This window comes from Tursiops truncatus, chromosome 15, assembly GCF_011762595.2.
Source record: "Tursiops truncatus isolate mTurTru1 chromosome 15, mTurTru1.mat.Y, whole genome shotgun sequence".
Classification (NCBI taxonomy): Eukaryota; Metazoa; Chordata; class Mammalia; order Artiodactyla; family Delphinidae; genus Tursiops; species Tursiops truncatus.
In genome coordinates, this window is record NC_047048.1 from 35,918,439 (window position 1) to 35,946,344 (window position 27,906).

Below are 27,906 nucleotides of genomic sequence, written 5' to 3' on the forward strand. Positions count from 1 at the left end.
TCATTCATAAATACACAATTTTATTTGCTATTTTCAGGGGAAACTTAGGCATTAAACTGTAAGCTGATAAAATACGGATACCTAAAAAAGTACAAAAGTATAAATATCCCCTTACAATAAATTTTAGTGAATTAAGTCTTAATATCTTTAAATTAAAAAAAAAACCCACAAGCCTATCTATTACGTCAAGGTCACAAATCAAACAACGCTAAATGGCCAGCAGCGCCCCACTGGTACACCCCGAGGCCAAGGAGGGGCTGCCCAGCCCCCGCGCGCTCCACCGGGAGGACAGGTCACCAGGGCCAAGTGTGTCCTACAGAAAGATTGCTATAAACGGATGAAGCCAAACATTTAACAACATACAACAGACCTTACAAAAGGAGGAGGTAAGTCCTAGGTGCTGGAGAACTTGGTTCATCAGGTAATATTGGCAAAGGAGAAGAGGGCACAGGCAAGAAGCCTCTGGAAGCGTCTGGAACCAGCCAGCGGTCGGTAGGCACAGCTCCCCTGGAAGCTGGAGGTCAGGTGGCAGAGCCGCCTGCCCGGCCAGGCCCCCCAGATGGACAGGACCCACGACCAGCTGAGGAAGGTCTGTTCTCAAAGCATGCGGACAGCGGTTTTCAAAGGAATCCCGGTAGCTCCGTCACGTCAGGGGGCAGGGCCCGTGCAGCCTGTGTCCCCCCCGCCCCAGAAACGTCAGAGAGAACTGCATAGTTACACGAGAGAGCCGGCGAGAGAGAGAGATGTTTGTGATGTGCTGTAAACATCCAATTTCCAATGTGACCTGGAGTTTCAGCTCCAGAAGCCGGGTGGACAGGCTTCCCGCCCCGACCTCCATCCCAGGCGAGACCAAGGCACTGATGGGCGCCAGCTCCCCCTGAGCCCCAAGGTGGGTCAGACGAGGCAAAACTTGTACCTCCCTTTACATGACTTAACAGATCAGCCCAAAAAGCAGCAGCACTTTTAGGCATTTCTAAGAAGTGAAAGCACTGGGTTGTCTATCCACAATTGGAAAGAAAGGATGCAAAGGTCTCTCGCCTGGAAACTACAAATGGAGAAGCCTTGACTGTGCCAGGCCGGATCAGGCCAGTGGAGCCCAGCTCTGAAGGAGGACCGGGAAGTAGTGAACACGTGGAGGCTGGGAGAAACCACCAACCGGTCATGTCTGGGAGGCACAGCAGACCCCCTGCCCTGAGGAAGAGGGCCTGGTGCATGCCAGGGTGACCAGCAGGCACCCAGAGCCCAGGGCTGTGGTGCTGCGGCCACTTCCTACCAGCAAGGCCCAGGCTCTGTTACAGACTGTTTATGTAGCACCAAGAACGCTGTCCTTTAAATGATCTTCGGTGATTAAAGGGTCAGTCAGGAGCGCCCTGCCTCAGGCCCGAGCGGCACTTGTGAAAACCAAGCGGAGGGCCCTACAGAGACGCCCGCCCAGGCAGCATGCCGCCTCTGAGTGGCGACGCCCGGCCTCGGACAGCTGGTCCTGTCTCTCACCACCCACCTCAGAGGCAAAAAAAGGATTCACACCCAGATCTCTAGAGAAATTGTCAAAAGCAGGTTTCTTCTCACGGCCAAGCTTCCTCGACATGGCAGATCATTGCATCTTGGGAAAAGGTAAAACGTCTCTTCAGTTGTCAACACTGTGTTCCTCACATCCTTGAACCCCGTTCTTGCAAAATCTGAAAATGCCAAATGCAGACAATGAGGACTCGGGCCCTGAATGGAAAGGCAGCCTGCAGCCGGGAGCTTCACGGCCCTGAGGCCAAGTGCCCTGCTTGGGGGTGGAGCCCACCGCAGGCCAGGGTCCGAGAACGGGGACCCCGTTGTGCAGGCCTAGCTTGCCCACCTCCAGGCCGCACACAAGGGGCAGGCCTCCCAGCTCTCCACCTCTCCACCCGAGCCTGACATCACCATGCCTGGGAAGTAGTGAACCTGTGGAGGCTGCGAGAAACCACCGAGCAACCACGCCTGGGAGGCAGCAGCAGACCTGTCCTCAACCCGGCGCCTCCCGGGCCTCCTGAGACATGCGGCAGGGCTCCGGGGGGATGACTCCTCATTGAGGCCCCAAGGACTTCTGGGCAGCATCTCTCTCAATGGCCTCCTGAGGATGGGAGGCTCCCTGCTCCCAAGGGTGCCAAAGCCCACCTGGCGGTTTAACTGCCCACCGACTCCTGATTTTCTCTCCAGCCCAGCTTGATCCCGGGCAGAAGACACATGTGTGCAACCAGGGCCCCTGGGCCGCCAGCCCAACCTGACCCTCTTCTTTCTTCCATGCCCCATCATAAACCACGTCCCTTCCACCCTGCAGCCACACACCCAGAAACCTGGGCCCCTGGGATTGCCGTCACCCCCACATCCATACGTGCCAACTTGCTCCCCACACTGCCTGGCTGGGGTCACATCTTCTGTAAATGGACCACCCTCCTTGAGGGTGCCAGCCGCCTCCTTGCTACAGCCAGACAGGACTCTCTGGGACACACACCTGACCCCACTGGGGGACCCTGCCAGCCCTCGGCCGCCATGCTTGAGCCTCTCCCTCCCACTCCTCCTCAGCACCTCGGAGCCAGAGCAGCGCCCCCACCCGGCCTTCCTCGCCACTGGAACCATCCATGCCTCCCATCTTCCCCCAAATCAAGCTGCGAGCTCCTCAAGGCCACAACCCCATGGGAGCCAGGGGAGACTTTGGAGCTGGCAAAGTGTGCTGTTTCGACACGTCAAGCGTGGCTACTGAGCATCAAGTAACCAGGACAGAAAGGCCACGCGTCCCGGCCAAGCCCAACCATGCCCAGGCCAGTGCTGTAAGATGACCCTCCTTGCGATCCCACTGGCAGCGAGAGTGGCCTCCCGGGGGCATTTTCCACTTGAATTTCAGAGCTAAGAGAGATACGGCCCAGAGGACACTGTGTGTTGCTGAGCCCTGGACCCGGTGCAACGCGGGGACATGCCTGGAAGGGGCCCGTCCTGCTCGTGCCAGGCCCAGCTCACACGGATGACCAGCCAGAGTGAGGCCCTGCGGGCACAGGCAGACTTCTCAGGCTCATGGCCAGTGGCCACCGGCCCTGACTCCTGCTCACTGTCAGGGCGGCTGTCCAGAACCACACGGCCCATCTCTCACGTCCCCCGAGGGCTTGTTCAAATGACTTAAGAGAAGCCCAAGCTCTCCAGACTGTCCCCTGACGCCCCCCCATCCCTGTGGTTCCCCAGGCCTGTCCCTCTCTCTCTGACAGCTCCGAGGCCGTCCAGGAAGCACACCCTCTTGCCCGCTGCCCATTCCCCAGTAGGTGCACCTTCCACTGTGCTGGGGTAACAGCACCCCAGGCTGAAGGCCCCTCCTCAGGCCAGACAAGGACAAGCCCCTAAGCTCAGCAGCACTCGCCCGCTCACTGGGAAAGCCCAGGAGGCCCCTGTCGGAGGGACATGGTCTGAGGACGTGACTTGGGGTGAGGGTGGGTCCCCACTCAGCCCTAGAGGACCCTCTGGCCCCCTTGGTGCTAGTCCCAGCCCCAAGAAGGTCTGCCACCCTATCATCGTGGCTGTTTGCAGGGAAAGCTGGAGTTTGGGGGGCCATGAAGCCGAGAGCTGCTCACTCAGTGGGAGCCCAGCAGAGCAGACGGCGTCCGAGTTCACAGGCCTCAGTGGTGGAAAGGACAAGGCCCACGTAACTACCACGCGGCCTGGGAGCAAGGTGACAGCACAGGAGGGGCTGCCCTGCCAGAGCCAGAGCCCCAGTGACTATCTCCTAACAAGGACAGAAGACCCCTCCTGGGACCTGTGACGGTCACGGCCCGTCTGCCCTGGAAGGAGCTCTCACTTGGGCTGCCGCCCACAAGAAGGCCTGAGCTGGGCCACAGGGACTGAGCAGGCTGTGCATGGCACATGGCACCCCCGCCCCCCACCCCAACCCAGCGGGCCCAGGGGCCAGGGCCACTCCAGGGCTGCCCTGCCATCAGCTCACCTCGCCCCTCCCACAGCCCAGACCCTGGCAGTCAGGGCCACTGAAGCGGCTCCTGCCAGCAGATGTGAAGTCTGTAACTGGGGGTAGGGGGTGGGCAGTGCTGCTGAAAGAAGCCCCTCCTCCTGGAGGTTGGCTCCTCTGTCCCTGCCCCCCCACCCCACCCCGTGTCCCTGGCTCCTACCACAGTTGACCATCAGGCCACGCCAAAGTCAAGCTGAGCCCCTAAGGTGCAGTCACTCCAAACCGAGACGGGCCACAAATGCAAACTACCGCCTGATTTCAAAGACTTAGAGAAGAGCGAAGTAAAATATGTCAGTGATTTTTTAGGTTGAAATGACAATATTATGCATGTAATGGGCTAACAGTATCAGCATCAATTTCACGCATCTTTTTACTTTCTTAACGTGGCTGCTAGAAAGTTTAAAACAACAGATGGAGCTCGTGTTGCACATGCCCTGGACGGCAGTGGTCCAGACCAGGGCCCAGCAAACCTTTCCTTAAAGGGCTAGGTAGTAAATACTTCAGGATTTCCAAGTCAAGAGGTAAAGCTGAGGATATTATGCACTCATATAATCACCAGAAAAATAACCACTAAAAATGCAAAAGCCATTCTTGGTCTGCGTTCCCAGACCAGACTCATAGTCAGATGTTGGCCTCTCAGCACGTGGCCGGCCACAGGCTCTTCCCAAGCTCCTCACCTGCAGGGCTTGGCGGGGAACCCCTGCATGACACCTGTGCCCTGCCCTCTCTGGGCCTCAATCTCCCCTGTGCAACGCAAGGGAGCAGACGAGGCGCTCCCTGCTGATGGGATCCTGGCTGAGTCACAAGTTTTCGACAACAAGAAGGGCCGGGAGGCAGCAGGGACTTGAGGAGCAGCGAGGGGCTGAGGGGGCGTCCACGGAGCCTCCCATGACAGGGCAAACAGAAGGAGGGTCCCCACAGACTCCTCTCCACCAGCACCCCTAGTCTGAGGCATGAGGGAGTAGGGCTGCCACAGGCTTTGGTGTCGGGATCAGGGCCCACTCTCTGTGGCACAAGCTCCGACTCCTTGGCCCCGAGCCTGTGGGTAGACTGGTGACGGTGGGGAGACTGGCGGGCTGGGGGCTGCGTGTCCCTAGGGGGCGCAGGCCCACGTCCCTGCTGCTGGCACCCATGGCAAGGAGGCCCTTCCCAAGCCTGACACACACAGCGCGGAGGTGCCTCAGCCAAGGTCCCAACCCCACCCACACGGGCATCCTCAAGGGGACAGACAGCCCCGCCCCGAGACAGACTGGCTCCAGTGCAGATCTATGCGCTGGCATCTATCATGGAAGGTTCTCTGTCAACTACAGGCATGAGATAGACGCAGCGGAGGAGGGGCTGGGATCAAGGAGACTAAGGTAGGTGGTCAGTTTCAAGGGCGCAGGCTCACCATGACATTTACACTTAATCTGAGTCATTCCCTTCGTGACCCGTGTCCTCGTCGTCACTCTGGCTCGGCACCGGCAGGCGGCAGGGAGGAGAAGAAGAGAGGGACCGTCAGTGTAGGGCGAGGCGGGAGGCAGCAGAGGGAAGCCCACCCAGACAGGCCAGGTCTCCACGGGACAGCAGAGAGCACGGCGCTCAGGGATGGACCTAAAGTTGTGCTGTGCGGCGAACTACAGGCCAGCCTCGTCCAGATCACACTGTGGGGGGAAGCACGACGTCCCTGGGCCCCAGCACTCCCGAAGTTCCAGAGTTTTCCTTCCCTCTGTGTTGTGAAAAACTGAACCTTGCCCAAACAGAGGTCTGGCCTTTGCCCTCAGCTCCTGGGAGGTCACGACCTCCAGGACACACCAGTCTGACCATGTGATGGGGGGGGTCAGTTGGCTGGGGGACTGGAGACTGCAATCAGGCACATGGGTGATCAACTGTTGATCAATGGATCAATCATGCCTACGTGACTGAGCCCAGTAATATCTCTGCACACGGAGGCTGGCGGGGCACCCCTGGTGGGCGGTGCTCTGTGCACGGTGCCACGCATCCTGACTGCACGAGGAGCACCTCTGCGACATGAGCTCCACGTCTGGCATACTTCCTGGCCTCTGCCCCACACCCTCCCCTGGCAAGTTTAAAATCCCCCCTCTTTGTACTTCCTGTAATAAACTGTAACTTTGAGCAGAACAGCCAGCAGTGAGTTCTGAGTCCTCCCGGCAGATCATGGAGTAGGAGAGTGGTTTGGGAAGCCCCTGAAGCTGGGGCTGCTGGTGGCCGCTCTCAGTGGACTGGTCCCCTCGCTGAGTTGCCCGACCCCCACCCGCTCTCTCCTGCCACTTCCACCTCAAGACGTACGTGTGTGTGTGTGTGTGTGTGTGTGTGTGTGTGTGTGTGTGTGTGTGTGTCTGTGTGTGTGTGTGTGTGTGTGTGTGTGTGTGTGTGTCTCTCTCTCTCTCTCGCCCGTGCTGTGGGCACCCAATGACCAGGTCCAGTGGACCCAGTGTCCTCAGAACATGAAGTACTGCTGTGCACAGGTGTCCCCAGATCGTGACCCCCAATCCGGCCTCAACACTTTTCCATGGCTTACAGAGGCCCTGGCTGTGCTCCACCTCCTGGGGAGCTCCTGCCACGGCCCCAGTTTAGAAGCCACTGTTGCTGCCACACGCCAGAGCCAGGTATTTCTGGAGAGAGAAATAGGGCCGCACTTTCAATGGCAAAGGGATTTGGGGTCATGAGTAGAGTTCTGTCAGCACAAACGCATCCCTTCTGCAGCTGAAAAGCCACCCGAGGGACATGAGCTCAGGCAGTTGCCCTGGAGAACTTGGCTATGAGAATTTTTCAAGTTCAGAAATAAAAGTTTCTAAAAATAAGACAACTTGCAAAAGAGCCCTGCAAATGCTCAGAGGTATGGCTCCTCGTGAGGCTGGGGCCTCCGGGAAGTGGGGTTGCCTCCTACCCTGACTCAACAGTAAGCACGTCCCCAGGCATGGCACCAGAACCCCTTTGCTCCCGGCCCATTGCGGGGACCTGCACCAACCCCCACGACAGCCTGTCCTGGGCAGCGGCGGAACAGCCCGGACCCTGCACTTGCAGCTGCAGGCACCCTTGCAGGCCAGGGGTTGGGGGTGGGGTGGGGGGGCAGGATGTGAGGACTCTGGAGGCCCCAGGGCCTGGACAACTGCCCAGTCGTGCTGGGGTGAAAGAGCTGCCTCGAGCACCAGTGGAGGATGGCCACCGCGGGAGGACCAGCGGGCGAGGTGAATCTGCCATCCATTTCCAAGCCCATGCCTCCAAGGAAGACCCTGAAAGGCTCATAGGGGCAGTTCTAGGCAGGTAGCAGCCAGGGTGGCACCAGCCAAGAGTGTGAGGAAGGCCTGGAGCCCCCAGTTTAATGTCATCAGTTAAAACCTCGCTGGCCTTGTCCACACTCACTCAAAACACCCTCTGACAGCATGCCAGAGCCTTCCCCCAGGGCCGCCTGTGGGCCCAGGACACACAGGCTGGCTGCCACAGAGCCCCTGGATCCCCTCAGAGCCGGCTATGGGGCTGTCCAGGCACCACCTGGCTTGAAGGTCCAGAAGTCCTGCCCAGGCTGATGCTGGACTCTGCAAGGACAGACACATCTGGAGTCACCAACCTCAGGAACAAGCCCAGAGGAGATGCCACTAGAACCTGTCACCTGCAGGCAAGGGTAGCAGCTGCTCCCTGCCACGAGGCTGCCCTTGCGCTCCTTGGGAGACAGAAGGGCCAGACGTCCAGCAGGGAGCCGGTACAGTTCAACAGGAACTGGCCTGTGCCAGGCCAAGGCAACACTCCGTGGAGTCTCAAAATCACACAACCTGCCGGATCTGCTCCGTTTACAAACCAGCACGACTCCCAAGCCTGGGATGGGTGTATCCGAGGCAGGTGCCAGCAGGAGGCTCTGCCCTCCAGCCTCGACGTCCCCAGTACCCAGGAAAACAGCCCACAGTGGCATCACTCAGAAGCATAGCCCCCACCGGCAGAACTGGAAGACAGCAACACTTCCAGGAGCAGGCTAGCGGGTTAGAAGAGGTGAGGGCGGAAGGCCTGGGCTGTGGGAGCCGCAGCATGTTCAACAACCCCGCGCTCCACCACTCGCGTCCCGCGGACATCCGTGTCCTCTCTTCCAGGACTCTGCTTCTGATATGCCAGGCGAGAATTATGTGATGATGGACAAGCAGCATGAGGCGAGCAGGCCGCCAGGAAGCCTGCATGGCCAGGAGCGCCGCGACGACAGTAAGAAACAACACAGCAAAGGAGAGAAACCCAGCCCTGCAGAGGGCACTCGGGCCGCAGCCTCACCCACCTTGGCCTTCTCACTGGGCTCACTGGTTGTGCCATACGGGGAGTTGTGCAGCTCCTTGGAGACCACGCAGAGGAACTCGGCCTGGTCTTCACTCCCGTAGTTGTAGGAAGAGCCAATGCTGACCAGCTGGGAGGAGAGAAGGCCAGTGGGATGTGGGCAGAGAGCCTCACACACCTGGCTCAAGACCAGCCCCCCACCAGGAGGGAAACAGCCTGCAAAGACCCCCGGCAAAGACGGCCGATGCTCAGGGAAGCTAAGGGACAGGATTCAACCAAGAGACTTTTAACGAACTTACTGAAAATAAAGTCCCTGAACACCAACACTCAAGCTCAGATGCACCCGTACACACACACCACGTGCAGGACAGGCCTCCTGTGCCAGCACGTCCAAGCTCCTCTCAGGTTCCTGGCTGGGTCCAGGGGACGCTGAGTGACCCGGGGAGGGGAATGCAACGCTGGAGTGGGCATCAAGCGGGCCGGGCCCGAGAGCAGGCAGCAGGGCGGTGGCACTCTGCTCTGCCCATAAGTTGTGCCCTCTGCACGAGCTCTGAACACACGAGTGTGAGCACACGCCCACACACATGTGAGGGCGAGTCCCTCCCCAGGGAAGCCAGGACCAAGCCTTCCTCTCACTGGGGCTACTGACTGCGAAGGGGCATAGGAGGGACGCAGCAGTTCCGACAGGCTCAGGGAGAAATGCCGGGGCTGTGGCTTCCCACGCCTCAGCCGCAATCTCAGTCTGGGTGTGTCCACGCCCATGGCCCTGCATCCCTGGGCCTCCAGGTCACCACACAGGAGCTGAGGTCCGACCTGCCTGCTCCAGCTTAGCCCAGAGCCACCAGGGACTCTGTGTTTAATCAAAAGAAACGCACTAAAATTGTAGTGAGCTATCAGTGGCACAATTATCGAGGCAGTGCCTGGAAGGCCCTCCATCTTTGCCTTCTCTACTGATGGAACTGCCCACGGAGGAGAGGCCAGGGGCAGGAGCGCCACGTGCAGTGACAAGGACACGGTGAGCACCGCCGAGTGAGGGAAGTGTGCAGAGCGGTGCGGGCCGCTCTGGGAAAGGAGAGGAAAGCCCCAGGGCCAGCGTGCCCACCCTGTCTCTCTGGTGGAGAGAAGTGGATGGTTTTTAGAGGTTATGGAGGGAACTGATCAGATCCCCTGAGAAACTCATCCCTCCCACCCTTCCCCCAAGGCTAGGTAGGGTGCCCACCTGACAGTCTCTGCCAGAGATAACACTCTGGATGCTGGGGAATGGGGTCCAGGGAGTTTGTGTTTTGTGTACACATACAGGTATTTGTTTTCCCAAACATGGGACTGATTTTGCAGCAATGCTGTTTTGTAATTTCTTTGTAAACCTTAGGCTTTTCAGTGGGGGTTAGATGGCTAACAAAGCGAGAGTGAAATAAAGAGTTGAGGACGGGGAGGAAAAAATAAATAAAAAGGTCTGTTCTAGGAACAGACTGGAAGGCTGTTCTAGGTTCATAAATGCCTCTCAGAGACAGACCTGCCACCTGCGGACCTCAGGGGTGCCCGGCCCTGGGTGCAGATGGAGCAGCGCATATGCAGCCACTCATAATCAGGTCTGCCCAGGGACCACATCCTCACGAGGCGTGCAAGCCTCTCAGAACCTGGCTCTGGCCTTGTCACTGACCACTGGCCAACTCTGGGTTAAGCCCCACCACCTCGTGGGGTCCCAGGCTCCGGCCCCTCTTCCCCTGCAGTCTGGCTCCTGTTTCTAGGAAGCAGACAAGTGAACAAACGTGACCCTGGTTCTGGGGTTTCTCTGGCATGAACGGGGGAAGCACGTTCCCAAGGGAGGAACTGGGCAAAGCGGGTGAGACTTGGGGAGAGAGGAGCTACTCTTTGCTGGGGGTTTGGGATCCGCCCAGAGGAGCTCAGGGCAAAGCCCCTGAGCTGGTCTCAGGGAGGATATGCCCATGCAGGAGGCACGGGAACCCCTCTCCCTTCCGCAGGAGCCACAGCGAGGGTGACCTAGTTCACGGATCCTGAACCAGTGACCGCAGCTCCTGTCTCCCCAGCCCTTTTCCAGGCTGCACACCAAGGGACAAAACGAGGGGTGGTGGGAGACTTCCTTTTCTTTGTGAGCCTGGTGTGACTGTGCTGGGGTCAGGGAGTGAGGAAAGCAAATGTAACCACGGGACCCCACCGGGACACCCTCCACACCCCCGCCCCAGGGCAAGGGCAGGGCATCAGAGCAGCCCTGCTGGCTACGTCTCCGGGTGAAGAGTGGGACACAAGTGCCGACTGTGTCTTTCATGACATTTCAAGAGGACGCCAAGCATTCTACAGCCTGATTCATTATTTCAAAAGACCCATAAGAAAGGGTAGCCTTAATTAGGAGGGATGCCAGGGAACCCCATGATTTCCCACCGTGGACAGAAAGCTGGCACCAGAGGAGGCTCTCAGGAGCCAGAGGGGGTGGGCTGGGGTCACAGACCTGGTCTCCGTCCTTCAGGACCAGCGCCCAGGGCTTGGGCCGGGCAGGGTCATAAGCCCAAACCTCAGAGTCTCTGCCTAAGACACACAAACAGCGACAATAAGCTTGTGGGCAAGGTACCGCCCACTCAAGAGGACATCCTTGCCGTGTTCTCAGGCCCACAGGTAACGGGCTACAGTTCCCCAGGACGAGAGGCAGCATGCCCACAGAAACACCAGAGCGCTGTGAACAGAGGGCGGTGGGTGGGTGGAAGAGACTTGGCTCTCACCCCTTCTCACAGGCATCCTAGCAAAAGCAGAGCTGAGGAAAATGAGGGGCATGGCCGAGCCAGAGTCAGCAGCACTTCCCAATCAAGGGCTGGGGGACTGCAGAGCAGCCCCAAGGGGAAGGGCATCTATGCCAGCAGCAGCACAAAGGAGCCGGAGCCCCATCTGCTCGGCCAGCACAGAAGGGCCAGGGCGGACAAGGGAGGGGATGGGTGCCGGGGTCATGCCAGGAGGCACTCAGGATATACACACACACACACACACACACACACACGGAGATGTTAGAAAAAAGCACACAGAACAGTGCTCCCACAAAAGAATGGGCTAGACTAAGAAAAATAACTGCAGAGAGAAGACTTGGGAGGTGGGACCCTAAGAACAACTCTTGCCGCTCCCCCCATCACCCGTGACCAATCTAGTCAGGACTGGTACGGCTGCTGCTTGTGAGAGGTGCTGGAGACATGATGGGGACCCATGCTTCCATGAACTGCAGGCCGCCCAACACCTCATTACTGGTCCCGGGGGCCAGCTGACCTGAGGACCCGAGCAGGGCCTTTATAATTAAAAGATCCACTGTGCTGCAGGCTCAGGGGGTACTCTACCTGCTCAAACTTCCAGCCGTCGGACATGGTGGAGACCATCTGCGTGAGCTCCTCCTCCTGACACTGGAGCACACGGTACACGTGCTTCACTGGCACCTGTGAGAAGGGCCACAGGTGAGGGCAACGCCCGTGCCCCGCCCCCTCGCAGCCCCGCCCCACGTGCCAATTGGGGATGGCGACGGGGGCCCAGGCGACAGGGGCCCAGGGGAGGCCTACGGTTCCCTTCCACCTCTTGGGCCCAGGTCGTGATGCCTAAAGAAACCCCAAAGGCATCCACTGAAGAAGCAAAACAAACATGCTGGAACAGCTGCCATCTTCTGCTTTCCCATCCACCTCCAAAAATATTTCCATTTCTGAATTCCAAAATAAAATGAGTCATGTTCCTGAAATCCCAAGAGCACCTGTGGCTAGATGTGAATACACGATGACAGCCATTCCTGTGCCTTGGGGGAACCACACAAACTAAGGGGGTGCCTTGAGAGCTAAGCAGGACCAGCCTCAGCCCTGCTCACAGAAAAAAGCTCTCAGACACGCACAGCAGCTCAGACAGGAGCCCGTGGATCTTCCGATCCACTCACCCACCCGACCTTCGCTGAGCTATGCTCCAAGCTCGGCTTCTGGCAACACCGCGGGGAGCACTGGCCAAAGGCCTGTCCTAATACAGCTGCCGCTCCAGCCGATACACAATGTGTCAGTGATAGGGTCACAGCTCGAAGTACACGGGTCACCACACAGCCCAAGTGCTTTCATTTGTGAAACAGTGGAGGACACTGAGCACTGCTCAGCCTGAGCCTGCTAATCCCCTTGCCAGCCTGTGAGGGGGCCTCTCCCACATCCACCATGCAGGGGGGACACAGGCACAGAGGGCTGGTGCCAGCCCAGGTCACAGGGTTCGTAACCAGAGGGGCTGGGCGGAGGGAAAAGAGGCCTCAAACTGGCCAGAGATGACTGGGGAGCTCGTGGCCACATCTCCTGCCCCCTCCCCAGGCCCCTCCCGCTGTCCCGATGGCCCTGTGGCTCCTGCAACAGGGAGAGGGCGGGAGCTGTGTGGTGGGTGGTCCCAGCCTCCCATGCCGTCACCCCAATGTGCCCTCCCCTGGCCCCTGACCAGCCACTTGGAGCGGCCAGGCTGTCAGCAAGCCTCTTCACAAAGGCCAAGAGCTCCAGCTCTGGGCCTGCCGGGTGCCCAGCGGGAAAGCCTGGGGTGGGTGGGGGGCAGTGAAAGGGTTTTAAGTGGATGGAGACTCTTCATGTAGTCTGGCATGAAGCTCTGAGAGAAAGCGCACTTCACAGCAGCCTCCTGGCAGAGGGAACCCGCCAGGCAGGGCCTGGCGCTCTACTAGCAAGTGCAGAGCTGGCACTGCAACAAAGACTAATGCCTAGACCCTCTGGTACCTCCCTTCGTGGGAGGTGCTAGACACAGCCCATCTCAAACAACACTGGCCTAATGGGCAGCAGAGTGGCCGTGCTGGGCCTGGCACTGCTGACCGTGGCCAAGTGCAAATGGGTCCCACATGGGGCTCTGCACCATTGGGGACACAGTCCAGCACAAAGAGTACCTACTGAGCCCTTCCTTCCTGGTAAAAGCCAAACTCTCATCGTGCCTACACACACCTACAGGACCCCCACCTCATCCGCCTGTGCCCAGCTTGCCGCCAACTCCCCTGTGCTGTCCCTCCAGCCACACTGGCCCTCTGAATGGGTTGAGTACTCAGCTACCACAGGCCCTTTGCACTCGCTGTGCCCTGTCTGCAATGCCCTCCCTGAGACGGCCACACACTCAAGCCCCACAGAGGCCTCCTGCTCTCCCTCTGCCCCCTCCTCACCCTCACTGGACCGTCCTCCTAGGCAGCTGCTCATCGTTCCCCACTGGAGTGGGGCCCCCGAAGCATGTGCCCTGTGTGCTGGCCAGGGCGCCAGCTGCCAGCACCACGGGAGGTGTCCAGAGGGCGGGCCACAGGCACCAGGACAACTCCAGAGGAAGCCAGTCAGCAAGGAGGGAGGGAAGCGAGCCGCGCCTTTATGCCAGGCCTCGGAAGGTTCCTGCACCTTAGTCACCGGTCTCACCTGTGATGTTCTGCTGTCTCGTTCTCTAATTTTGTCCTTTACAAGTTTTATTAGTGAGGTGATATTGTAAAATTCTGCTTCCTCCAACACCCCTAGAATAAAGAAAAACAACTATAATTCCCACCAGATCAAAGAATAAACGTTGTGCCTCTGCCCCTCAGTGGACCGGTGGCCTGTTCTCAGCCCAGCCCACTGGAAGCCCCCGGCCCCCGTCCTGCCATCCTACAGACTCTGCAGACACCGCTGGCTCTCAGGGCCCCCAGGGTGCACACGGAGAAAGGGCACGTTTGTGGACGCACGTCTGGCCCGCGTCCTTCCAGGTGACCTGCTGGGTGCTGAGTTCACGCCAGGCCCCCGGGACGTTTCTCGGACAGACCCCCTCCAGAGCCTGCGGCCGTCTGTCCTGGGCTAGCGGCCACCTCACATGGGTCCCTGTGTCACTCAGTCAGAAGACAGCTGGTTGAGAGGCTGCTCAGCTGTGGAACTCCTGCCAACTTAGGAACCCTTTCCTGCCGTTTGCAAAGTTCCCAATTTAGGGGCTCTGAACGGCCAGGTAACTCTGAAGAGCGGATCGGAGGGGCCCTGCCTTGGGGGCTCCTCATGGGTATTCCAGAAGGTCAGGTGCATGCCTCCTGCCACCATGCCTGGTCGTCCCAACCAGTCTGCACTCTGCACAGCGGGTCCCGGCGCTAGCGGCACCGGGGGCTCGGAGCCGTGGACTCTGTCTGACCCTCAAGCTGCAGCCTAATGAGGTCTCAGGGACTCAGCAGAGCGGGTGGTGGGGCAGCCAACGCCCAGGCAGACGTGTCTCTCTTCAAGGCCTCAAAGGGAGGTGCATCTCAGGATGATGCGGGGCGACGTCCTATCAACCCTTCCCTTTGGATCCAGGGGTGGGGACTGTGGGGCTGTGAATAAGCCCTGGAAGCCTCAGGATAAGCACTTTGGCCTGAAGGGCCAGCCTTCTACCATCCAGACGCTCCAGGCGCCCCTCGTGCTCTGAGGGGCAGATGGGAAACGGCACCCGTGGGGGCCTTTCTCCCGAAAAAAAGCACTGCATCTGAGGCTGACGGAAGACAGGTGAGTGAGGCCAGGCAGCAGGGGCTTGATCTGTGGCAAGTACCACATTTGCTTTCTAAGCAAATCATGCTGGGAACAGTTTGCCTAAAACTGTACAGCTGCACACACAGAACACACGTGTGTGCGTGAAAAAGACACTGCAAAAGAAGATGCAGACACGCAGTCGGAGGAGCAAGAGGGCCCGGAGACAAGGAGGGAGCAGGCTCAGCTCAACAAGCAAAGGGGAGAGAGCCCTGGGCTCTCAGCACCGACCAGACCCTGAGCTGGGAGCCATAGCACGGCAGGCATCTGGAAACGCAGGAAGAACTCAGAGGGGGTTCTGCCAGGGCTGCCCCAGAAGGAGAGCAGACCCAGGGTAACCGACACCGGGGACCCTCGGGAGGTGGCGGGCCCCAAGCTGTGTGAATCAAGGCAACCAGAGAGCAGTGGGCCCCAGGGAGGAGCCCCACCCTCAGGGCACCACCAACCGGACACCTGAAGGAGGGAGTGGGTTGCAGTCCCAACCAGCCCCCACCCAGTTCTGGATTGTCTCAGCTTCCTGGAGGAAGAAAAGGGGAAGAAGCAGCACCGAGCAGCCCTGTTCCCTCTGAGATAAGCATCTGTGAGGGATGGAGCTGGAGAGCAAGGGAGGGCCCCCCTGATCCCGGTCCTGCCTGCAACTCACCTTCCTCGGCAAGGTCTTTGTTAATGACCAGCTTTCCGTGTCTCAGGTAGTTCAGCACAGGCCCAAAATAGGTGGGGTCTCTGTCGATTAAATAGGCACCTGTTTCATCCTACAAAGAACAACACACCAAGGTGAATCCCAGACAAGAAAGCACAGTTCCCACAGCTGGCCCGCAGCCCAGCCACAGCTAAAGGGGGTTTTGGAGGCTTGTGGGCTGTACGTGTCTAACACACAACTGGAAGGATCAGCATTTATGGCGCTTTAGGGAACCCCTAAGCAGTGTCGCCTGCTTCCAGCCACCTGCAGCCGTTGACCCTGATCTGTCACCACTGCAGGTGAAACCAAGTTTAAGCTCTGCTGCGTCAAGGTGACCTCCCTATTTACTCTGAGGCAAGGAGATTGTGTACAAGGCCTCTTTCCTCATAGCTCCAATAATTCCTGAGAGCGAGTTCATCCTTTTCTCATTTCAGCAACCGTCTCACAAGAGTAACCTGACACACTTTCCCCCATGGGATGCTCTCAAAAGCGGGACTGATGCCAACAGGTCAGCATCTGAAAGACACCGTGACCCAGGCCGCCGCTGCTCATTTTGGGGCTCCTCGCTGGGCAGGACTGGGTAGTCAGAGGCTCATGGAACACAGCTTCATTTTCTGTTGCCAAGTGACCCTAGAGCTCCCCTGAGACTGCTGACCACCGAGGAGGCCTCCCCCACAGCAGCGCCCCCCCAGGGTCCATCTACAGAAGGCACTCCCTCCACACCTGGGCAGGCCCTGCTTCGCCCCCAGGGCCAGGGCCTTTCTGAGAGTTAGGGACCCTCACTGCCCACGGCACACGGCATCAGGCATCTTGGCAGGGAGGTGGCGAGGCGGAACCCCCTGAACCTCTTGGACATAGTGAGCCCACGGGCCCCAGAGCTCACTCCCACTGGGAGGAATCTCAACTGTGAAGCGGAGTGCTGTGTTAGGGTCCCCTTCTCACTCATAAGCATCAAATCTGGAATTTTGTGTAATAAACCTGGTGGTTTCAAGGGTTTCCTCCTGAGTCCACAAAGCTGTAAAAACCTGCTCTCCTCAGATCAAATCCGGATGTGGGGCCAGCAGGACCCAGAGCCTCGCTGATGGGTGGGCAGGCCCCGCTCAGCCCAGAGCACCTCTGCCCCTTCCTCTCTCCTACAGGCCCTGGGTGCTCAACCCAACCTCCTGCCTCGATAGGCCACTGCCTGGTCCCCCCATGGGCTTCCTGTCCCCCAGGGCAGCATCCAACCACACACAGACCCCCAACTTCGTCTAAGGAAGCACTGGTCAGATATTGTCCCAAGGGATCCTGCCTCCCGGCCTGGCTCCTCAGCCCTTTCTCCAGACTCCCTAGACCCCTCCTCTTTTCCAAGCAAGGCCAGAAGACCCCTGGGACAGGCTTCAGGAAGAATGATGCTTCAGCAGCCTCCCTACTGGTGAAAAACAGCCGCCATTTCCTACAAAGGGGCCGAGGTCTGGAAAGAAAAGGATGGAGCTGCCACAACATGGAATCCAGGGGCTCTTCCCTGCACCTTGTGGATGAAAAGAGCCCAAGTGTGACAAGTGCAGATTGCCAAGCTCAGGAATTATTCATCGGCTCACTGCTACCTCCACAGACAGCTGGCAGAAGGTCGAGAAGGAAAGATCAGACAAGGACTGGGCTCTTCTCCGCCCTCAGGACACCCCAGGGAGCCTCCCTTGTCACACGGGGCTGAGGCCCCACGACGGGGCTCAAGGCCATGCCACCGACACACTGGGTATCTCGCTCAGCACTGGGAGTGGGCGGGAGAGGAAAAGGAAGTGACCCAGGCCTCCAAAGCCTGGAGGGATGGGGGATGGGACAGAGAAGGAGGGAAAGGAGGTGAGCCCACAAAACTGTGGTGGTGGCACGCCCAGGGCCAGGTGAGAGGGCCACCGCCCAGATGCAAAGGGACCCCAGACCAAGCACTGGAGAGCATTGGAGAGCATTGGAGAGCCAGCGATGGGGCTGGGCCTCCAGACATCAGGCTGACCCGTAGAAGGGCAGGGGTGGGAGGCTGCTGAACAGGGGTGGCTTTTTCACTAAAAGGCCACGTGGCCAATGCTCCGAAGGAACTCCTACCCAGGCCCAGCCCTCAGCTCGGCGCACACCAGGCCAGGCTCGTGGCCCCATCTTAGGGTGCCTGAGGTGAGGCCCTCTAACCCCGGGAGGGGGAGGACTCCCCAGGAGGGACTGGGGATCCAGCACCCAGGCTGGCAAATGCAGAGGTAGCAGCAAGGGGCGGGGGGACAGCACGCCCCCAGCAGCCTCCCCAACATGCTCCCACCCATACCCTGTGCTCAAAGGCAAGTGGCCTCCGTGCTCAACTACCCAGCCATCCAAGGGGAGGGGCAGGCTTGTCGCTGCGTGGGGACCCTTGCCTTCATAAAAGGAGCAGCCTCACGGATACGTCCAGAACAAGGCCAAAGAGTCCAAGGTGTTTGCTGCTAACTGGACTGGAGCCCAGGCCCAAGGGTGGAAGAGCAAAGAGGACCCCACCTGCGTCTCAGGGTCTGGAACCCAGGCTTTGTATCCACCAACAGACGTTCCTGGTGGCCCACCCGGAGAACAAGAGAGGCACTGGTCCCTGGAGGTGCTGGGAGCACAGCTGGGAGAGAGATGGCACCACGGCGAGTGGGGGCACAGAGCCACAGCTGGAGGGAGCACGGAGGTCAAACCCCTGGGGTCCAGGCTCACGCTCAGCTACTCAAGGCGCATTGCTCCTCTCTCCAGGCCTCAGCTTCCCCATCTGTCAAATGAGATACTCAGCCAAGAGGCCGGGGGCCCTTCTGGCTCTAACGGTCTGTGTCTAGTCCAACATCTCTTCAAGGTGACAGAGCTGGGCTCGTGACCTGTCCTGGGGGCTGGGACAAATTCCAAGGCAGAGGAAGCCACATGTTCTGGCCACAGAGATGGGGAAGCACTGAGCCAGGAGACTGAAGCACACACCTGGCCGGGCCCTCGGAGGCCTGCGCCTTCCACGCCTCCTCCCCGGCAGTGCCTCCAGTGACACCCTCCCCACCCCCCACCCCCCGCCGCACAGTCCGTGGCTTATCTTAAAAACCCGTGTGAAAACGTAGAGGAGGCCATCCTGGGCACTCAATCCACACATAGGTTTAGAAAGCTGGGGCCGAGCACCCCAGAAAGAGAGGCCTGGGTGCTGGGCATCCAGACCTGCACCAGAGCACTGGCTGCCCACAGCTGGGCACCGCCCCCCCATCTCATGCCAGCTCCCTGGGTGTCCCAGGACCCGCTGCCTGAGCCAGCCTCCAGGGCACTGGGGAAGCTGGAATGGGCTTCAGTTGGGACCCTTGTCACCCCATGCTTCTCCCACGTGGTGTCACCAGCTGAGGGCAGGAAGCTCAGTCCAACAGCTGCCACGCTGGCCCCAGCAGTGTGGCCTTAGCACCCCCTCCCGGGAGGGAAGACCCACCCACCTAGACCTGGAAATGCAGGCCCATGGGGTGACCCTAAGATACTGAAGGTCAAGTGGCCATCCCCTAGCAGTGACAAGCCCACCCCTCCAGCCCTGCCACTGCTAAGCAGACTTCAGGAGGCTTCATGGCAGCTTCCTCCATGAACCCCACAGGGCTCTCTGGCCCAGTTTCTTCCCGTGGATTTGTTTTGCTCTGATGGGCTTCATTACGACACAAGGACGAGGACTTCCCTGGTGGTCCAGTGGTTAAGAATCCACCTGCCAATGAAGGGGACACAGGTTCAATCCCTGGTCCGGGAAGATCCCACATGCTGCGGGGCAACTAAGCCCGTGCGCCACAACTACTGAGCCTGCGTGCTGCAACCACTGAAGCCTGCATGCCTAGAGCCCATGCTCTGCAACAAGAGAAGCCATTGCAATGAGAAGCCCGCACACCACAATGAAGAGTAGCCCCCGCTCGCTGCAACTAGAGAAAGCCCACACACAGTAACGAAGACCCAGCACAGCCAAAATTAAAAAAAAGAAAGAAAGAAAGAAAGAAAAAGAAACAAACAAGGCTGAGACTCTAGGGTTAGGAGAGACTGGGCAGCAGCATGTTGGGGCGGCGCTCTCATCCTACAAGGAGTGCCGGGGGCCCCCAAATTCCACTGGGCTTTATCTTGGACAACAGCCCAGAGGACCGCAGACTGACTCTCGTTTAGAGGCACCCAGGCAGGAGCTCTGGAGGAACACCGTCTTCCAGCACCTAAGCCCGAGCAGCACTGGAGAGTGTACACGTGCCGGCAAGGGCTGCCTGCACACTCGACTGTGACCAGGCTGCGACTGACACGGGCACCAGGGCCCTCGGCATCTCATGTTGCTTGTGTTTGTAAGTGGCCCTGGGGCCTCCATCCTAAGGCAGAAATAAAGAAAACTACAGAACACAGAAAAAGAGAAAATACCAAAACATCCCAAATTCATAAGTCTCAGACTCACTTATGCAAAAGCTAAGAGAGAATGGTCTCTGTGACACCCACACCAGCAGCGGAAGGGGACGCCCGAGGCTCGGCCACTGGCAGCTGTGATAACAGCACCCCCATCCATCACCTGCTCACGGGAGAAGAACCTTGTGATGTGCACTTGGCATGGTCACACTTACAAAAGGCAGCAAGACACGAGGATCTCTCTCCCCCCTCCCTCTGTCCTCTCCTCAATTTATATAACAAGCGTGTGCTACATTTATATAGTGGCAAGGCTTGAGGTTTTTGGGTTTTTTTGTAAAAGAGCCAGAATTAAGATTGCTTGCTTGACAAATCATTTTCCTCTATTGACTATCCCCACTTCTCACTGAATCTGCATTTGACCTACTTGTGCTGGTTTTTAAAATATATATCTACCTTAAAGGCATAAAAGAGAGAAATGCTGGACTTAGCTCTTGAATATTTAATGGAGGTCATGCCCGTCAGGTTACACACTGTTTGCTGGGGGCTCACTGACGCCCAAGTTGGCCGAATCCCACTCCAAGGGGGCCCAGCCTCCGAGGCCGAGCTGTTGGGCTCCAGGGAACTGTGAATCCTGCATCCCTGAGCCTGTGCTGCAGAGGGAACGCCCTGGCCACGGCCAGGAGCACCTTGCCCGCAGTCACTTCTCTGAGAGGAGGCAGCAGGCAAGACAGGCCACGTCACACGCTCTCTGAGGAGACCCCTGACCTGCAGTCCCAACATGGACAGAGGCAGAGAAGACGATCCTAATTAGAAACCCACACAGCCCCAACCCGTCCACTCCCTTCCGAGCAGCCCAGCAGCCTCAGCCCTCGGTGCTGGTTAGGAGGGAATGCTCTGACAGGGCCGCTGAGGTTCTCCTGTTCGCCTGTGCCTGGCCCTCACGTTCAAGACAGATTCGAGTGCACTGCGCGGCGAAACATCATAGGTCCAGGGCGGGCCCCCCACCCCCTTGATAGAACCGTGCACATGGCCTTGAAAACGGCCACAAGGAACAAGGGTCGAGGAAGTCAGGCTCTCAGGCAAGGCTGGAGACGGAAATGCATTCTGTGGCCACGTCTCACTCCAGCTCCGTGCATTCTCTGGAGAGGCCTGCACCTGCCTCCTTTCTATCACATTCCCAACTTCCACAAACACACGAGGAAATGGAACACGAGAAACACACGGCCACTGGAGACTAGAAATGCAAAGGGTTGAGTGTCCCAAGCTAAACGCAAGATGTATTCTGTCAAATTTCCCCATTTGAAATCTGAACGCAAAAGCATAGAATTTTCTGTACACAAACATTTGCAATCAACATAATTAGAATTAATTTTCACTCTGAAATTATCCATTTCAGTGATTCTGTTTCACTTTAAAACCTTCACCTCTGCTCTCTTTTCTCTTTTGTTTTCTACAGTTTGTCAAATCCTTGACCTAGAAGAGGCCTTAAACATCACCAATTACAAATGAGGAAACAGAGGCCCAGAGACCTGTCCAAGCAGCGGATGTGCAGAACTGTGCTGACGTGTGTGGGAGTGCTGGCTGCTTCTGACTTAGCTTTCCCCATATAAGACCCTACGACGCCCTGTGTACACCTGGAGATCGGAAACCCTCCGGCACACACAGGGAATAAAGGAAAAGCAAGAGCTCTGGGCCATTCCCACCCTCAGATCTCAACCAGCACCCAGCTCTCAGGGTCCTGACCCCCGGGTGCCTCCCAGTCTTAGAATGTGGCTTAGAAACAGAATTTAGGGTGACATAGAGGACTCAAACGAGGTTCACTAAGAAACAAATGCAAGAGGACGTGTGAAAGGACCCCAGCACATGAGGCTCCTGGTTATTCTCGTAGAACAAACGTGCTTCAAATTCACCTAAGGTGGGGTTGGGGGGGGGGGGTCCCACCAAGCTCCACGAACAAGCGGAGATGGCTCACAGGGACCGTTCAGCTCAGCTGGACCAGGGCCCACTTGGAGCAGATGCCACATCAACTGTGCAGGCAGAAACAGGCATCGGGCCACCCCAGGGTGTGGGGCAGTCGTGAGCAGGATGTCATGGGTGGACCTGCCAGCCGGAGAGCCACCCGTCCAGGTCTCAGTGCTATGAACATCTCTGTCACAAGGCAAGGGGGCAGCCATCTGTCCGAACTTCTCAGGTACTTCCCTCCCTACAGACACTCCAGTTACAGAACACCTGCACATAAATCCCCTACAGATGCCACACTACTTAGCTTGGTTGAGAGAGAGAGAGAGAGAGAGAGAGAGCGAGAGAGAGAAACTAGGAAGTCAACTTGACGTGGAAACAGGCGGAAACCACGACCGCCTGGGAGAGAAGCACCAGTAGGAAGAGCCCAGGGTCCCTGGCCGCAAACCTCCCCACAGTGGTTCTGCCAGCCTGGAGGCGAGGCCCCCTCCAGGCCCAGAGTCTCCAGTCCCCTGGACGCCAGTCACTCAGCTCAGGCAGGCAGGACATTCTGCAGCCAGGATGCCCCGCCAGGGGTTCACACCACGCCCGCTGCTCCCAGGGGTGCCCAAGCCCTCCCCAGCAGCTGCCCCACAGCCACCGCCCTGCTGGCTCCAAGGCAGCCTCTGTTCTCTTCCTATGCTCGGCCCTGCCGGCAGACCGGTGCAGAGTTCCCCCTTCCTTCTCGCTGGGGCTGAAGAGCAGGCCCACGGCTCCTCTGCACCCTCGCCCACCTCCCCTCCTCACCGAGGAACTGCCTGGCGCCCAGCACTGCCTGCCTCTCCGTTACCTGTTTCGAAAGACCTACCTTGGCCTATGTAGTGGCAGTGATGGGCTGGCCCAGCTCATCACCTCCAGAACCAGCCCCAACAGAGCCTGACTTGTAACACCAGGCCAGGATCCTGGAAGTCCAACTACTGAGGAAACTAAAACCCACAGAACATAATACGGATGATGAGGAAAGATGAACGGTACACACCCCTGCTCAGACGCCTCCCTGATGCCAAGAGCCCATCCCAGACACACATGGAGGATGGTACTGAACTCTGGAGCTGTGTTCTCTAGGCTCGAGGGCATCAGGTTTCTCGTACGATAACTCGATGGCTGCCCAGGAAGCTGTGCCCCTCCCCACTGGCACAGGCTCCAGTGCCCAGAGTTGGGAACCGGCCCTCCAGGGCCTGTCCTAAGAAGTGTCCATCTGGGAAGCAGGGGGCACTGAAGGGCCCAGCTTCCACACCCCACCCTTTGAGGTCGGCCCAGCAACCAGAGCTACCTGCCAGCAGCATGAGGTTTGCCGCAAGTGAGGGAGCGTGTAATAAGTGACAAATAGGAACAAAAACAAATTCTGAGGGGGACAAAAAAGCATTCTTGGTACATTCTTTCTAAAAACAAAGTACAAAAGTAAAATAAAGACTATTAAGAGCCATCTCTAATTCCTGCAACAACCCAGCATGAGGCACTGTGTGGGGGAGGGCTCAGATTCCTCAGCTTCCTTAATTCTCACAACTCCTCCTCTGTGACTCTGCTCAGAGAGGTACATTAACTAACCCCAAATCGCAGGGCAGGTTAAGTTGTGGGTGGAGTCAAAGTCAGGCCTGAGTCCAAAGTCTAACTCGGCCACCATGAAAAATGCCCCGTACCCCCAACACCCACATCCCACCAACTCCAGACCGGAATGTGCTGGGTGCTCGGCAGTCTGGGGAGAGCACCAGTGCTCGAGGTGGCCTGCTGGCACCCTGGCCACACAGACCCCTCCCTGGGTGCCACACAGAGTCAGCTTCTCTAAAGGACTTTAAAGATTCCTGGCCCAATGAAAGCTGTCCTTGAGCACCCCTGGAAAGCAGCCATGTGCACCCACTCCAGGGGAACGCAGCCACAGATAAGCCATAAGGAACTGGCATCTCTGGGTTCCCATAAAACTCTATTTGCAAAACCAGGCAGGTGGACCGCAGCTTTCTGACTGCTGCTCGAAACCAAGACCAGTCACTGTCCTGCTGGCCAAGAGCAAGTGAAGGCTGCCCGTGCGGTCGGGGGAAAGAGGAACTGCTCTTCAGTTGACGACCACTTCCTTCCAGCTACCCTCAGACGGCTGACAGGGGGACAGCTGATGGCTGTGTCCGATGCCCCGAACAGCTCTCCTCACTAAAGGCAAGCCCTTCCTCAGGGCCTCCCTGCTCAGGTCCAAGGGGTCCTGTGGAGAGGTGACCATGGCATCCACGGCGAGTGAACCCCCACTGCACTGGGCCACCACCTGCCCAGGGCCTGAGCCAGGCGTGGGGTCAGGGCTGAGAATATGCTCGGAGCCAATCCTCAAGTAAAGCGTGAGACGAAATGCACAGTGGCTCGGGACCCCCACTCCTGGCCTCAGACTGGAGACCCAGCCCTCTCACTGGAGTTCACGATGCTCTCAGCCTTTTCACCTCTGACTTAGTCACACGGAACATAATCTGCCGTTTCACTCTAAGTAATCCCCACTTCTCCTGCCAAGCGGCTTAAAAGATAGTCCTTCCACCCACACCCCCATCACTTAGCCCTGTCTGTAAAACTCCTTTCACTATCTTTCTAATCCTGAAACTCTAGCCAACACCAAGTACGCTGGGGGTAGGCACAGGCAAAGAACTGCAGAGGACATGGCATGTCATCAGAAACACCTCGACGGCCCCACCCCTCAAAGACCCATCTGATGCCACCACATCTGCAACCCCAAAGCCAGGACAACGGCCCTGTTGAAGGGCAAAAGCTCATGTGAAACACACAGTTTTCTCCAGGTCTGGCTCAGCTGCAGAGACTGAACCCCCACCCCCATCCCAAATCCTACTTAATCTGAGTGGTTTCCAACCACCAAGTAGTATTTCCTGTTTCCCTTTTATTCCTAAAGCATCTCCACACTGAAACAGGGACTGATTCAGCTCTGAACAAACTCTAACCTGTTTTCAACAATGCCACTGGGCCAGGTACCATGGAATACAGAGAGATATAACCCAAATGAATCACATGTCGAGTATTTACAAAGCACTTCTGGGAAGGAGTGTTACACCTGGCCTGCCCCTGATGGAACAGGGGAGAGAAAAATGACCCAGGATAGCAGGTGAACAGATGCCGAAATGAATAACACAGACACAGCCCTACTGGGGAAGCACCAGAAGGAAGTGAGAATTCACACTTGGGCTATCTATAGAGAGAACTTCGTGGCAGCAAGGGCTCCGAGTCAGAACTGGAGACAAGAGGGTAAGGGTTTAGCGGCTTGGGGCACCATGGGCACTGGGTCCCAGTTACAGCCCAGCTCCCCACCATCCCTAACAACCAGTCTGTGGGCTATTTAACAAAGCACTCCTCCAGAAAAATGTCCTGACACCACCCCTCCCACAGAGCTTCATGACTGAGCCCCCCGCCAGACCTTGTGCGTTTAACAGCAAGCTCCAGGTACTCTCCCAGTGAACTCCAAACCCATCAGGCTCCTGAAAGATTCCAGATCTTCCACTTCTTGGAACTCCTCCCCCTGATCTCCCCACCCAACCCCGACCCAAGCACTACTCTGCAAGCCCAGGTGCTCAATAAACAGGAGACAAATGCCCAGCAGGAAATCTTCCACCAGGTGCGTCCAGCCCTGTGAATATCTGCAAGGTATCCTTTCATCAATCTCAACTATGAGGTCAGGGCTTGGAGATTTTTACATGTGAATCAACATCCTGTTTCTCTTCCATCACATAATTGCTGGCATCCCACTCTTCCAAACACCCCTTTCCCTCCACCCTCATCCTCAGATTCCTCACTCAAGGTTTAACTACCTAGGAGTGAATCTCTGGGACATTCTTTCACCAGAACCAAAGGGGGAAAAAACTGAGAAGAATGAGTACTTTATACATTTTCTCATTTGAGGTAAAACACTCTACGACCATGACTAACGGGAATTAGCATTACTCTTTCTAGCAAATTCACATCTGTGGCTAAAACTAACCCATATTTACTATCAACTATTTTATGAGACAGAAACTGTATCTGCTGCATTACCTTTATGTTCTAAATTTCAATTTTACAATTGGGAAATCAAATGTGGTTAAGTGGATGATGGTGAAAAAAAGCAACTTCAACATAGACATACTCTGATAAATTACCCTCCCCAAAGGACTACTATACAGTAAAGCATAATTTTTTTAAGTAGTCTTGAAACAGTAAAGACTTAACTGGGCAAACTATAGTTAATCAGCTCTGAATAATTGTCTCAGTGCTGAACAGGCAGCCATTGCTTCAAAATAGCCCAATGGACAAGAGCAATGTAAAATCGTACTCAATATACAAAAGAGAAACCCTCAAGTAGAAATGCAAGTGAATGACCACTAAGGCTCACTGTTTAAACAGAAAAACAAAACAGTAAAACATACACCCACGCTATAAAAGGAAAATCATAGCTAACAAAAGCTTATTTCTATCCTGGAGATGACTGTCATTTTCTGGGAGGTCAACTCTCTAAGAGTGGAGAGCTTGGTCAAATGAGCAATGGAAACAGCTGGGGGGGGGGGGGGTACCAGAGCACTGGCATCTCAAACCCTGATTTCTACCCATGACTGGTGGTTTTGTGGTAACTCGAGTTCTTGTTTCCCAATCATAAGGTCATGCCACACAGAGGATGGTCTGTGTCAGGCTTCTGGATCTTGAAGAGGGATCTGAATCTTTCGGGAAGCCTATGCCTGGCAAATGCTGGGCTGGCAAGGCACAAAGCCAAGTGCAATTATGTAGGCTCGAGTGAAAGACACAGGAAAGTTAGAATAAGGTTTGTGAATTGCCGAGGATAAATACAGGTAACAACTATTCTTCCAACAGAGGCTTTTCTGAGTTTCAATGCTGTTCAGCTCCAGAGATATTCTTCAGCCACACAAGTCTTGTAAAGGTAACAATCAAAATAGTTTCTAGTACCAGCTGCACAACAGTATGAGCATTTAATCTGATGAAAGGCAATCAGCAAACCAAGCTAGAGATTCCTATCCTTTTGAGAGGGCAATAGGAAAACTAGGTTAATTAGAAAGCAGATTGAAAAAGATTTCCTATTTTGCCCTTCCTTAACACCCCTAAGCCACCCCTTAACATGAGCAACATTCCGTTTGAAAAATCACTCTATGGACGGCAATTTCTGAGAGTGCTGAGTGGGTGCGTGTTGCGGCTGAAAACGATGGAGCACCAACTCTCTAAATGCAAGTCACTGGGAAAGGCAGGCCACCCGTGTCAACCCCCCACACCAACGTTAAGTCAAACGTCTGGAATGTGAGAAGATGAGAAGAACACCAGGGTTCTCGGATTCCAGAGCCACTAAGTACACTGGGACAGAGAAGAGGTGTTCTCACACCAGGGACAAAACAATCTGGGGAAGAAAAGAAAGTAGATCCACAGCAGAGTCTGGGGTCTGCAAAACCTCCTCCACCGAAGAGCAGAGAGGGCGAGACAGAGACACTCCGAGGTGGACTGGCTGGGGATCTTCGAGGGTGGTGGGCGCCAGGGCGCCATCCTCTCCTTCCCCGGCCCAGGACAGGGAGTCGGGGGGCTCGGGTCGAGCTGGTGACGAGGGGAGCGCGGGGCTCGGAGCCGAGGCGGGTCTCCTCAACGTGGGGCAGGGGGCGTGCGGCGGGCCGCCGACCAGGGCGGCCCGAACCCTCCTGGCTGGACCGCGCGGCCCTCACCTTGTCCGAGTCCAGGTCGGGGTCGGCCTGGCACAAACGGTACAGGAAGGATTTCGGATCCCGGCACAGCGTCTGCCGAGTGGTGAGGAAGTAGGTGCCGCCGACGTTGAGCCGGACCCACTTGGACACGCTGCCGGGGCGCTGGGCTAAGGCGCCGAGCCCCGCGCTACAGCGGCGGCACAGGCTGGCCCCCAGCCCCGCCCCGAGGCCGCCCGGGGCCGGCGGCAGCAGCTCGCAATGATTCTCCGCCATCATCCCAGCAAGCCCCGCCACAGCTCCTCTCTACCGGAAGCGTCCGGCCTTTAATACAGTCCTCCGAGCTCCGTCCCGCCCACAGGTCCGCCCTCGTAAAGCGCCCACCCCGACGTCACGCGGGAGGCGGAAGTTCAGGTCCGGAAAAGCGGCCGGCCGTGCCACCTTCCGGCTGAAGCCCCGCGCGGAGTGGTCCCATGACGCCGGTGCGAGCGG

The 27,906-nt window shown here is 57.3% G+C and overlaps 1 protein-coding gene across 2 annotated transcripts; it reads right to left on the reverse strand.

Annotated features, from left to right (window-relative positions):
• On the reverse strand, positions 1-27,722 carry KCTD5 (potassium channel tetramerization domain containing 5). Of its 2 annotated transcripts, XM_033839613.2 has the most exons (7): positions 27,439-27,722; positions 15,377-15,485; positions 13,636-13,727; positions 11,569-11,664; positions 8,238-8,363; positions 5,367-5,425; positions 1-1,679 (listed from the first exon to the last, which is right to left on the reverse strand). In XM_033839613.2, exons 1-6 carry the CDS (start codon positions 27,691-27,693, stop codon positions 5,381-5,383), a joined length of 723 nt encoding a protein of 240 aa, XP_033695504.1. In that variant the 5' UTR covers positions 27,694-27,722; the 3' UTR covers positions 1-1,679; positions 5,367-5,380. The 2 variants fall into 2 exon arrangements, with proteins under 2 accessions (XP_033695504.1, XP_033695505.1); XM_033839614.2 differs by lacking the exon at positions 5,367-5,425 and having other exon boundaries at positions 27,439-27,719.
• Positions 27,723-27,906: the final 184 nt, after the last annotated feature.

Bases quoted from the DNA above. Each gene is read 5' to 3' on its own strand.
- KCTD5 (XM_033839613.2), bottom strand. From the start codon at position 27,693: ATGATGGCGGAGAATCATTGCGAGCTGCTGCCGCCGGCCCCGGGCGGC. The intron at 13,728-15,376 runs GTGAGTTGCAGG...TCTTTATTCTAG, and splicing joins CAAAGACCTTGCCGAGGAAG to GGGTGTTGGAGGAAGCAGAA. The intron at 11,665-13,635 runs GTGAGACCGGTG...CCCTTCTCACAG, and splicing joins GAGACAGCAGAACATCACAG to GTGCCAGTGAAGCACGTGTA.